This window comes from Clinocottus analis, unplaced genomic scaffold, assembly GCF_023055335.1.
Source record: "Clinocottus analis isolate CAN_PGR_092001 unplaced genomic scaffold, fCliAna1.0.p SCAF_15, whole genome shotgun sequence".
Classification (NCBI taxonomy): Eukaryota; Metazoa; Chordata; class Actinopteri; order Perciformes; family Cottidae; genus Clinocottus; species Clinocottus analis.
Window position 1 is genome coordinate 7,188,171 of NW_027175876.1, and position 13,153 is coordinate 7,201,323.

A 13,153-nucleotide genomic window follows, 5' to 3' on the forward strand; every position below is an offset into this window, starting at 1 on the left:
TCTCTCTCTCTCTCTCTCTCTCTCTCTCTCTCTCTCTCTCTCTCTCTCCCTCTCTCTCATCGGCCTGCCGACAAACAAGATAAGGGAGGGCTACTCTATGTATGTCGGGATATGTAGTTTTAAACACTACCATAGCAAGCACTCAACGAATGAAGTAAACTCAACTCCCACAATACCTCCCCCCGGTGGCTTGGCAACGTCGGTCCAACCAATCATTTGTCAGAATCCTCACGACTCCAACCTAGATTGCCCTAAAAGGCCTCTCATTGGTCGACCTTTTCTGCCAATCAAACCCTTCCCCTCAAGTTGTTGCCTCCTGTCGTTTCTACCCCGGGACTAACGTTTCTGGTCAGTGCTGTGGCAAGACGTCCCGTAGCCGAAGACCTGCACCTGAGAATGTGGATAAAGTGAGTATTTGGAAATGACACTGTTTGTATTTGGTCCAGAGGGAAACAAAATTGTGTGCAGGAATGTGTTTTTGGCCGCGTTGTTGTAGTACTTTAATGACGTCTTTGTTTACGGGCAGCTTGAAAAGCCTTGATACGAAAAGGAAGTCAGGGAGAGATTGAATGAACTCAATAACCGACAAGTTGCGTATTTGTACATTTTCAGTCATGATATGTCTAATAGCCAGACTGACACTTTTTTTTTTGGACAACTACCGATTTTAAGGGTTTACAAATAAGACAAACGTTATCTGATATTTTAGTTTTTATTCTTTAGGCTACATATAGAACATGCAATACATTAAAATATACAGTGTGAGAAGATTTATTTATATTTGATATAGGTTTGTAAACAAGCAATGAGAAGTAATATTGTATTTTGGCATACATTCTTGCATCAATATGATGCCAGATTTGTCATATTTGATATGCTGGATTATTAAAAAAAAAAAAAAAAAAACAGACATCAACGTCCGGTTATTTGATCCATAAACAGTTTTTCATGAAATTCCAAGAAATAGTACTTGGATATTGTAGGAGATACTGTTCAGTATATTGCAATAAAAATACTGTGTTGATCGAGGAATTATCAATTTGCACATCCCTTTTATTGATATTTTGCAGTTGAAAAATATACTTGTAAGAGCTCCTTGTATGTAATATATCCTTATGTTCTTGTTACTTATTGGCTAACGTGTGCTGATACGATAAATCTGTCATATGCTACTATTGGGCAATAGTATTATCCCTCGGGCTCTCACTTCTGCTATGATGTTTGACACAAATAACATAATAGGTGCAATTATTATTCACCCATAATTGTATTTGCCGATACATAAACAATTCATGTGTTATTTGTTGCATAGCCTGTTGTAAGACAGCACAAACGTTAGTCCAACATCAAAAGATGGAAGTGCAGGTCCAGGAGTCTTTAGGGAGATGGAACGGGCTCGGCAGCCGGGATGCCATCTCAAGATCCATAGCCATGGAGAACATCCGGCAGGACGTTATGAGGAAAGTGGAAGCCATCGGGCCCAGACCATCGTCACCCCCAGCCTCAGGAAGCCCTCCCAACAGTGACCTGAATGACATCCTGGCTCACCTCCTCATGCTCTCCAAACGGTGTCCCTTTGACGACGTCAAGGACCGATGCATTCGACTTCTACGGGGCGTCCAGGTAGGAGATTCATACAGCATAGAATCTGATCCCAGTGAGCATCTTGTTCTGTGTTGCATTACGCTGCACAAGGCTGTCACATGGCCTCCCATACTCGTGCTTATGGTATTGTTCTGTGGCCATCTGCTCCTCTCTTCACATCTTCATAAGCATTGTAAACATTGTGGTTGAATCGGAGCATTTGGTTTTGTCACATGGATTACATTTAATGACACAACGAGACACCATGAACTCATTAACATGTAAACATTACAATAACCAAGGAATTACCAATTCAGTTCTGCAATTGTATGCATACATGCACAGGATGAGTCAAGAACTTGTTCAAACAATTTTATTGGTCTAAGTTTGGTGTAATATTACAAGAAATGGGGCTGGCTGAAGGGGAAACAAAACGTCACAACTATCCGGCATCATATCCGTCAGTCGTCAATGTCAGCACTATCAGTATGCCAGCAGTTTTTAATGTTATTTCAGATGTTGTGGGGTTTTAAATTTAGATTCAGTTCACAGCATGAAGCCAAACTTAATTTTGTACTCATGTTGTCAATTCTTTCTGTAACAGCCTTCGTATAAGACATTGACAGGACTTAAAATAATGTATATTCATATGTTTTGATGATTCATGTTAGCACTAAAGGGGATTAATATATTTGGTAATTTGCTTACAAAGGAAAATCGTCCTTCTTTACTCGCAGAGAACAAAAAAAAAAAAATTCCCCGAGGATTCCCTGTGGTGTTGGCTGTGGCCGGTTCCACCTAATGAGTCCTTTATTAAGAGGCAAATCTATGCCTGACAACTTTTGATGGCCTGACTTGTTGTTATTCTGAGGAAATAGACTGTTTGGCAGTGGGATTAATTCGTATATGTGCGGAAGTGTTTTTGGAAGATGGTGGAGAGGGGCAGAGAGAGAGATGAGAGAGAGAGAGAGAAAGCTGCTTTGCGGGTTTAGCAGTGCACCATAGTACACACCGTCTGGTATTTTTGAATTATGCTAAGCTGCATTTGCTGTGGGTTTGCCAAAGGGTGCAGTTATGAGCCCATTGTGACAGCTCTCGGTATTTCTAGTCCCACGGTTGAAGACCCCCCTGACCAAAAAATATACAGACACAGACACCTTTCTCACATTGTCAGGGATGGAAGGGGGTAAGGGCGGGGCCTTGGGCTCAGACGGACCTCTAATACCACAAGATCAGCTGATTAAAGACAAAACCTTTGAAAGCACAGACAGTCCTTTCTTATGGCAACCCCCTTACTCACCAGGCAGGAGGAAGACCTCCTGCCTGGTGAGAATAATGTCTCTTAATATGCTCATGGTGTATGAAATTTTGGCCTGGAACTATGTTTTGCTATTTTATTGTGCATATTCACCACATATAATTGCACATTTTATCATCCGTTAGAGAAAATTCAATAATAATTTAAAAAGGAGGAATGCCCTTGTAATGGGTAGGGGCATAAACAAATCTATTTTAAAGCACTCTCATAGAGTGTGGTAAAAAAGGCTTAAATTGTGTGTGCCAATTATTTCATTTCCTATATATTAGAGTTGTCAGCTAGCTTAATTTAGCAATAAGACTGGCTCTCATCATCATCATCAGTATCAGCCTACAAATGAGCATATCAATTAGCTTGTTTGTGACAGATCTGAGTTAAGCAGAAATTTGATTGCCTCTCAATGTCAACGGCAAGCTGGCGACTTATAGCTGACACTTTTTAAATTTGATTTTCTTTTGACAGAGCCAGACTAGCTGTTTCTCCCTGTCGACACTCTTTGTGCTAAGCTAACAGGCTTATGGCACTGGCAGGGACTTTGGTATTTCCCCTCCACTCATAAACAAATAAATGCATGAATTTTATGTTTTACAATTCTTTTACCATATCCAATAATAATTGATGAACCCATATGATAAAATAGAGATTCAGAAACACCTGTCATCCACAGTCCCTTCTCTGCTCCCTTCTCTTTGCCTTTTTTATGTAATCTGAGTCTTTGCTCCTATTTCAAGCCACCCTGTGAATATGCAGGCCAAGCCGTGTTCACAGTTAAAGGAAGGGGCTTGAATGTTTGCTGTGTTATGTAGCCCCAATATTTCTGAGGTCAAAGGTAACAGGGCCATGGGGCAACAGCTGAAATAGGGTCCCATGTGCGTGGGGAGGGCTTGGGTTCCCATAAACCCATACAAGGGTCAAAATCGCTTATCTTTGCAATCCTGCGGTCTTTGCGTCACTGATCTTAATTTATCTAATGCATTATGAACATAGGATAACAACGGTGAAGACAAATGCACACCAAGAGAGACAACAGTGTTTGTTCTGAGTCTATAAAAGGGGTGGGCATACTCCATCGTCTCTTTTTCTCTCCGGTCACCATGTCCCCCCGCTGGATAAAGAGAGCCTAGTCTTGGGCGGCTTGACAGAGACAGAGAGGGGTTTCTTTGTGTTATGTAATTACTCCATTGAGTTAGCCCTCTACCCTAACTTGAATTAAGAGCTACTCTCAAAATCTACCTTTTCTTGTGTGCAGGGTGGTGCTGCTCAGATTTGTCTTCAGCCTATAGTAAAGAATGTACAGTATATACCACATGGAAGTAGTGTCTCTTTGAATTTGAGCCAGTCCGGTTTTGAGTTCACATGCAGTCCAGTCAATTTTATTTGCTACCAGGACTCAGTTTCAATACAAAGTTTCAGAAAAAAATTCACATCTTACTTTGTTAGTTTTGCAGTTTGTTCTACTACTGAACCATTAAAAGCATTTTTTAAGGGATTTTCAGAATGCTCAAATACACCTTTGAGCATAAGGATTTAAATCTAATTTGTATCTAATGTTTCAAAATGCAAGATGGTAACTGTTTTTGGTCAATTAGTATAAAAATGTTTAAATATCAGGTATATATCGGACTTTATTTTGCATTATTTCATATCTGCATACATAATGTTTTTATTTATATTTCTCTGGCTCTCAATCTTATTCTACAAAATGTGCAACTTTCTCCTTTTTTTCTTCTTCTTTTTTTTTTTACCCAAGTGACAGTCTTGGAATAGACTTAAGTCTATACTTCTGTTTTTCCGTTTCAGAGAACAGCAGTGACTGTTTCAAGCTTATGCTGGTCCTAATATTTCCACATACTTATTTAGATGAATATGGACATTTAGGCTGACTCGGCAGCCCCTGTAATAAACACTTATGTGTGATTAATTAAGTGAAACGGTTTCCTGGATCTGGCCTCCCAGAATAACCCAGAACACATTTCTTGCTCTACATGGAAAACTTGGGATGGTCTCCAGGCCCTCGGAGATGACATCAGATATTGATCACCGTGCTTCTTCACAATTGATTAATTCATGGCGGGTGCATTCAGGTCATACAGATGGTATAGTGTGTGTGCGCTTATTAAATGGTGTGTCAAGAGACAGAAATATGTATGGTTGGGCATTCATTGAATAGGCCCCCCCGGTGTTTCATCCATTTTCATGTTTTCCTTCCTTCGCTGAGGGTTTGAGCATGGTGTTGTGCGGTGGGTTATTTCGTTGTGATATTGTTCCATATTCATTTGGAATCAATTGTAAATTTGGTTTGGTCTCGGAAAGCTTGTTTGTATGAGACCGCGTGTGGTTTGGCATGTTACCCGTCTAAATATTGAATTCTATGGTGATTGAACGGCCTAAGATATTAAAATCAAAGACACTTTAATCCACTGTTTCTGTCTGTGAGGCTATATAAACAAACTTCCCTTTTCAGCCTTGACAGAGGAGTTTGGGCAGATGCAACAGTACTTTTCAGAGACGGCGGAGTCAAAGTCCACTCGTAGACAGTAACACTGGTTCAGATTTCCTGCTCACTTTCACAGTGACACACAGTTATCTCCTTTTTGTATGCTTCTGTGCAGTAATGTGTGGTATGTATACCTTCCTTTGTGTTTGATTGTCCGGTACATGTTGACATATTTGTGTGCACGCCTCCAGTCTTCTCCGGACTACCTCAGTTTACTCTGTAAATAGTGAGGCGGGCCCACGGAGAGAGAGCCTCGTGGTCTGGACAGATCTGCTGGATTATGGGCAATCTCTGCTAGAACCAGGTCAGACAAACTGCATGTTGAGGGGGGAGAGATACCAGCAGCAAAAGCAGCAGCAGGCAGTGACCTTTGGCACAGTAACTGTACATTGCTCCATGGATATGGAGGATGTGATCGAGAAATAAAGCTGTGGATTTACAGCTGCTGCCAGCTGAGCAGAGTGACGGGACAGTGTGGATGGGAGCTATCAGCTAAAGTCTGTGGGATGTGTAATCGAACTAAGCCACATAGAGCTTTATGTTTACAATCATATTCTGACCACTTAATAAGGCTTTTCTTTACCCCTCAAATTCTCTTGTCATATGATTGTTTTTTTGATGCTGAGACTGGCAACGATAGCTGCACAATGCTGTCGCTCTTCTTTGATGCTCGTTAGCTTATTTTCTATTGCTTTACAATGTCTTGGTGCACTTTATGGCTGATGTTATTATTTGATTAATAAATGATTTACGCAACAGAAAATAAATTAAGATTTATGACAATGGACTAATAATTTACGCTATTTCTTCTGCTTCTCCACGGTGAGGATTTGCTGCTTTTCATCATTTTGTATTCTTGAAGACTGAATATCTTTCGGTTTGTAATAGTTGGCCGCACAAAACGAGATCATTGAAGACTTTTCTATCCTGGATTCTTGGAAAGTGTGTTGGACATTTATTAGACCAATGTAATGCTTGATTTAATAAATACATTGACAATGAAACTATTAGTTACAGTTAGTATTACTTATTAGGTACAGCCCTATTACAAATCACAATATCAGCAAATTTAAATTGTACTTATATACCACATGTCTTTGAATAAAACTCACAGTCAGCTGATTTCTCAATTTACACTATTAATTCAAATTCACCAATATTTCATGAATTTATAATAGATTGCACATATCAAGTATGTCAAATTTACTATATCGGAAAATAAATTGCAAGAATCTGAGGATTTTTTACATTAGCACCAAATGCCTGTTTTGCCGAGATATTAGACACCATTTCTAACATGCTCGGAAGCATACAAACACAAGAGCCCCCACTTTGATCCGACACACACAGCCCTCCCCCCCCCCCGCCCCTTCTACCATGCTGCCGGCTGGAGACTTGGGAAGACTAGTGAGGAGGGGGAATGTGGGAAGTGTGCAACTAGGTCACTGTCAATCCTGTTGTAAGCCTGAATACATGATTGAAAAAAAGCTACATTTTCTACTTTTAGCTACTATTTTACATGCACAAAAATCCCAAAAAACAAATGTCTGAAATCTTTTCCTTGTGAGAATCAGCAGTCTTCATTTGGTCCACTAAAACATAGTATAGACATACTATCCTGGCACTGAAGGAGGGATGGGCTAGTGTTAGGTATGGGCTTTTGCAGAGCCAAAGCAGTCGTCATGGTACCAGCAGCGCTGTGTGCAATGATGGGGTGGGTTTTCATGACATCGTTACTTGGGGGTGGGGGTGCTGGCTTGTCTGTGATTATTTCTGGCAATGCTATTCAAAAATTGAGTGGAAGGGTGATGGAATAGTAGAAAAGAATTAAAGTGGAAATGTTGCAAAGCATGATGTCCAACGCACTGAAGGTTGAACAACAGATGGAGGAAAGTAACAGCGATTGATTATGTAGGCCGAAGAGAGGTGAAAACGATGGAGGAGGGGGAAAAGTCAGCAACCTCCAGTAGAAAACAACGAGCACTGCGAGTCTCCGAAGCCTGAATCATTTCCATAATTAAAAAAATTACAATATAATATATTCAAATGTCCCTAAATCAAGGCAAAGGTCACTTGGTCAGCCGAACGCAGATCTTGGTCCGCCCTGGCTTGTATTTGACTCCCATCTGATCAAGCATATATTATCCTCATACATCATACAAGCTTACAGACACAAGGCTCAGCTTGTCTCACCCACACACCCTGATACTGTGGAAGGGAGAGAGAGAGAGGGAGAGAGAGGGAGAGAGAGGGAGAGAGAGGGAGAGAGAGAGAGAGAGAGAGAGAGGGAGAGGGAGAGAGAGACAGCAGGAAAGGAATGACAAACAACAAACTCTTTGAGGAGACAAACACACACAGAAAAGTCACATAAATAACAGAGGTGTAGGTAGCTTTCAGTTCAATGTGTGACAATAATAATGGGGCACGTTCTCCTCCTCTGCATCTAATGCTTCAAACTCAGATAGAGCAGGATGTACTGTGTTGCTCCTATCAGAAGATTTAATAATAGAGATAGGGAGATCACATGGTGCTGTTGAATAAACAAGGCTCACTCTTTCGTTGCCATAATGGGATATTTATAACTTGCATATGGAATTAAAGTTCACAAATTATTTATAAAGTAAAGCCTTCTGCTGCTCCATTAGCTCCTATTTGTTTTCTCTCTCCGTTGGTTTAATGTTGCCTGTAGAAACTGAAGCTTTTTTTAACTGTCCAAAACTGAAGTCATTATAGGTAAGTGCCTGAATGTCAAAGAAATCATGTTGGTTTCACAGTGTTGTTTTTTAAAGATATTTTTGGGCATTTTCACATTTTATTTGACAAAGGATATAGTGTAGTAATAAGAAGGAGCCCGAGGTGGTGCAACAAACCCACCTCAGTTACATGCATGAGCTGTTACCACGTTCTATAGCCCTCCCTAAACCGGTTCAGCCATAGAGACAACTTTAATTTATACGTTTTCAGCTCTGGAAAAACAGATGTCTATCTCATGGTATTGTGTATGTTGGCATACTGACATAGTTAACCTGGACACACTAATGGAACGGATCCATCATTGTGTTATTTATCACACCAGTGCTTTGACAAGTCAAGAAGTCTGCAATGAGAAAGGTACTGTGCATTGACCCTGTAAACTTATGAGAGCATTACATTCTCCTGTAGCAATATACTTTTTTTCAAGGCAGATATGTTGACAAGTTGCAGTAAGAGCCAAAGTGCAAATGATGAAATCAACGATGTTTTTAGTAACCACTTTTCCTTTTATGACAAGTCCAAACGTCTCCAGTGAAAAAGGCCTTCTATCAAATCTAATATTTCCATAAACATGGGATCTGAATGCCATGTACTGGTGTAGTTCCCATTCCTACACCTTTCTGACCTCGGAACGTGTGTAGGTGAAAAGGCATGCTGGTTTTAAACTTCTCGCCAAAGCTCTCTTTTTTCTTTCTTTCTTGAGACAACTTTTTCTGTCACTTCTGGTGTTTCCACATGAGTGCAGACCTGTGTCTATACAAACAATACTATGTGTTACACCTCTGAAAGCAGGTTTATCCCTCAGCTTTGAGTGTGGCCATTCAGAACGTCTTTTAACACGTTTGCCAGTACGTCATATGAACCAGTTTCATAAAAGTACTAGAGCAGCAGAGGCAGTTTGTGATCCTCAGCCTACATATACATAGTCCCCCTTACTTTATTGATAGAGGTGGGGGCTCTATTTTTTTTAACACATATACTTGCGTAAATATATTTTTCTGTGCTCTAAATTAATTGTGTCCTCCTTACTTCTGAAACCAAAGCTCTGGTGCAGGCGTTTGAATAACCTGATGGAGTATTTAAGCACACACACTCATACAATCCTACGGAGTCGCCCCATTGCCTCATGCACTCAGCTTCTGGTCTTGAACACTTTCATCTATCGACTTGTATCTTATTAACTTATCTATCTGTTCAGGATTAATTTGATCAAATTCATAAATGAATGATATCGTCCAGTGGAGGCAGTATTAGGAGAGGGGGGAGGGGGGAAATCAATATATGCCTTTCATATTTCATCCTCTTAATGCATGGCTTTTTACTTGAGTGGTTTCATCATTCACACAGTGTATTGAGGGACAGAAGCAGCTGCAGTTCAACAGTGTGGCCACAGGGGGGCACTCTGTACTAGTCTATGGCCTGCTTCTGCTCCCCTTTCAAGTTGCTGGATGGGAATTTTCCATGCACTCGTTTGAATACATGCAATGCTGCACATGATTTTTCTTTTTTTTTCTTTTGCCCCGGTCACTGGGCATTCATCCAGTGTATATATATATGCGTTTGTGTGCTTGTGTGTGTGTGTGTGTGTGTGTGTGTTTTGTGTGTTTACAGGTCTTGAGAGATTTATAGCAGTGAGCATGCAGCCTTAGAGGCATCTGCGGATCAGGTCACAAAGCATGAATAGCCCAGTGGCTGCGGTCCAGACCTCAGTCTGAGGTAGCCCCTATTAGGATACAAACCACAAGGCTCAACACCAGGCTTAGCCAGCTGGAATACACAAACAAAATATTTTGGACACTTGCTCCTGTCCTGTTCTGATAAGAAAATATTGTGTAGCCACTGAAATTTTGTTCAATCTGAATCTAGGTGGAAAGCTGGATTCTTTATTGATTTAACATGTTTCTGCTTTTGACTTGAGCAGAAGATGCTACTGAAGAACAAAAATAAACAGTTGTCATGCTAGATTGATTATTTAAGTTATTTATCATGCAAACATTTACTTTTTCGAGCTGCTTGTGTCTGTTGTATATCACTGACAACACAATTTTGTTTGGTTTTGTACCAAATCAAATAAAAAGCCATTTGAAGGCCTCACCTGGTACCTGAGGTCTGGGACATTGTCAGAGACATTTTTCATTGTTTTGACATTTTACATAGAACAAATGATTCATTGTTTTATCAAAAGAATTGTTAACATTAGATTCTTGCACCCCTAAACAACACAGGTTTGCATGTTTTTAGAGTTGATCAGCCTTAGTGGGTGTAAGCTAAAAGTCCCCAAACTGTATTTGGCCTTGAGAGACAACCTTAAATGTGCAGCAGGACACTCACAATACTCTCAAGGTCTTTCTTGTTCCACTTTGTGCACGTCATCCAATCTTGCAATCTTGCAAAGACCCTTTGAGACGTGAACTGAGCTGTGGTCAGCGCCTGATGGATTGTTTCCCATCGCAGGCATTGTGTGGTACTGCTCACCAAATGGTGTCGCTTCAGTTTACCCAGTGCTGTGTTGGCTTAGACCCGGCTATGATGTTGTTTCAGCGTGTGTGGTATTGTTTCAGGTCCAGTGTGGAGTAGTATTGTGCTCTTTTCACGGGGGTATTGTCCCAAGCTTATGAATGTATGTGTTTATGTTACAGGCCAGTTTGTCAGGACGGTGACAGTTTCACGCTACAGGACCTCCGTGTTCCCACAGTCGTTCACCTCTGACCTTAGCTTTTTTCTTCCAAAACCAGGCCGAAATGTGTGTGTGTGTGTGTGTGTTTGGGAGGGAGTGTCAGTCAGCGTGTGTTCGATTGACATGCAGTGTTTTTAAAAAATACTTCACATGAATACTTAGGTAAGGTAAACACACTCCTTCACAATGGCTAGTGTGTCTGCCCTGAGTATGGACATAACTTTTAAATAAAAGGTTGGCAATAAAACGACCATGAGGTTTATTTGCTGACTTTCTGTTTTCATTTTAATGTTGAAATTACCCTGGACTGAGCAATGTAAGACTTCTGACACTTGAAATACATTGCCCCCTATTTTAGGGGAAATAAAGTAAGTAGATAAATAAATATACTCTTAAATAATGGCAAGATCTATAAATATATGATAATAATCAATATAACAATAAACAAAGGAATAAGTCACTTCAAGTGGCTATAATTAATATTTTATTAATAATAACAATGCATCACTCGTGGGGATGAACCTACCCTTAATTATCACCTGAATCTGCAGCTCTGCTCGACTTCATGAGCTCATTGTTTGACTTTTCGGCCAACTTTACTGTATTGGTTCACTCTCACTGCTCTCCATAAACCTCCACTGGACTAGACCTGCTCAGCAAGCAAACAGCAAAAGTTAGGGATTTGACTTGTATACACAAGGTGGCCTGAAAACACAACAAAGCTGAAAGTCAATATGAACAAAGGTATGGGGGCTGTATGGGATCTAAAAAATATGTGTGTTAAAGATGATCTATAATTGGGGGATGACTGCAGGTTTTTCACACTCTGCCCCTCTCCTGCCTCTGTGTGTGTGTGTGTGTGTGTGTGTGTGCGTGTGTGTGTGTGTGTGTGTGTGTGTGTGTGTGTGTGTGTGTGTGTGTGTGTGTGTGTGTGTGTGTGTGCGTGTGTGTGTGTGTGCGCGTGTGTCACCAGTGTGGTTACTTCTGTTGATTTGGTCACTTCTGATGCTTGTTTCGTGTCTCGAACTAAAAGAAGACTCACGTGTTAAAGAGGAAATGATTTTGTTCCCTTTTTTTTTTTTTTTTTTTTTTTTTACAGTTCAACGGTTTTAAAGTTCAAGTCCAAGAATGGAAACTTCATCTCAAAGGTGCAAAGAGAGTTGTTTACCCTCCTGACGCTCACACACTTGTACTGCATGTCCCAATAGAGTAGTTGAAAGAGATTCTGTTACATCACAATGTCATCCATCATACTTTGAGGAGTTAGTAGACCCCCGATTAGACATATACACACACACACTCACACACACCCTCATACACACTCACACACACACACACCCCTTAAACTTTAAGACACACAACCCTTAAACTAAACACTCTTGGAATGTTCTGATAGCACATGACCTAACACCTCTACATTTTTAGAACGTGTCATTCTAATACATGTAAACATTTTTGTCATACTTTTCAGTATTGTTTCGCAGGAGTCAGGCTGGATATAACTGGAAGCTGGTCGCTGAACACATCATGTAACTGTGAACCTTGGGAGCTCAGCCCTTCTGACTCATGAGCCTTGTAGGCCAATACTGGTGTTTTGTTGTTTGCACCAACAATTGCGGTTGTCCCGTCCTCCTGAATTATTCCAGATGTTGGCCTGAGCCACCTTGATGATACTACACACATACACCATAGACATTATGTAAGTGCAGTGTGTTTAGTGTAGGTTCTTCCGGCTGAATCAAAATAAATTAGTTTTAGTAGTTGGCTAAAAGAGATGATCTTAGGTTTAACTGATTTTTCACAAGTTTATCCTCAATGAAGACATTTGGATGCTTGATTGAGATTTTTTGACCCTCATACATGACATGCAACTAAAATACATTGGACTGCCTTGAGAATCTTGTTAAAATCTGTTTCTCTCCCTCCAGGTGATGGAAAAATGACTAATAATGAGACTCTTTACTGTAGCCAGTTTCCTTAAAACAAGAACCACACAGTTTTGGAAAATACTTTTCATCAGTCTTTTGTTTTGTCTGTTAATAAAATCTTCATGTGTTTGGAAAATTGTGTTTTAACATTGAGTGAGTGGCTTTTTTAATAGCTGGTTTTAAAACCTTTGTGTGGTTACATTTTGTATGGTCTCTTCTTATTTAATTCTGTTTTGCCATGGTTTGCTTAATGGTATTTTATTGTATTTATCATCATCATAGTTAACTGTAACTGCTGTTTATCTTCTTGACTATGTTTGACTTTAGTCTTATTTGTAAACATTTGTGCTTGTCTTTTTCAATCAGGTTCATATCAGTGTTTTAATTGGGTTGGA

At 40.2% G+C, this 13,153-nt stretch overlaps 1 protein-coding gene across 1 annotated transcript in view; it reads left to right on the forward strand.

Moving 5' to 3' along the window:
- Positions 1-300: 300 nt before the first annotated feature.
- Positions 301-13,153, forward strand: part of sesn1 (sestrin 1) — a 46,799-nt gene continuing 33,946 nt past the window's right edge. The window contains exons 1-2 of the mRNA XM_068576458.1: positions 301-407; positions 1,313-1,623. Of these exons, the coding sequence (XP_068432559.1) occupies positions 1,354-1,623 (270 nt within the window). The 5' untranslated portion in view covers positions 301-407; positions 1,313-1,353. The remainder of the gene's footprint in view (positions 408-1,312; positions 1,624-13,153) is intronic.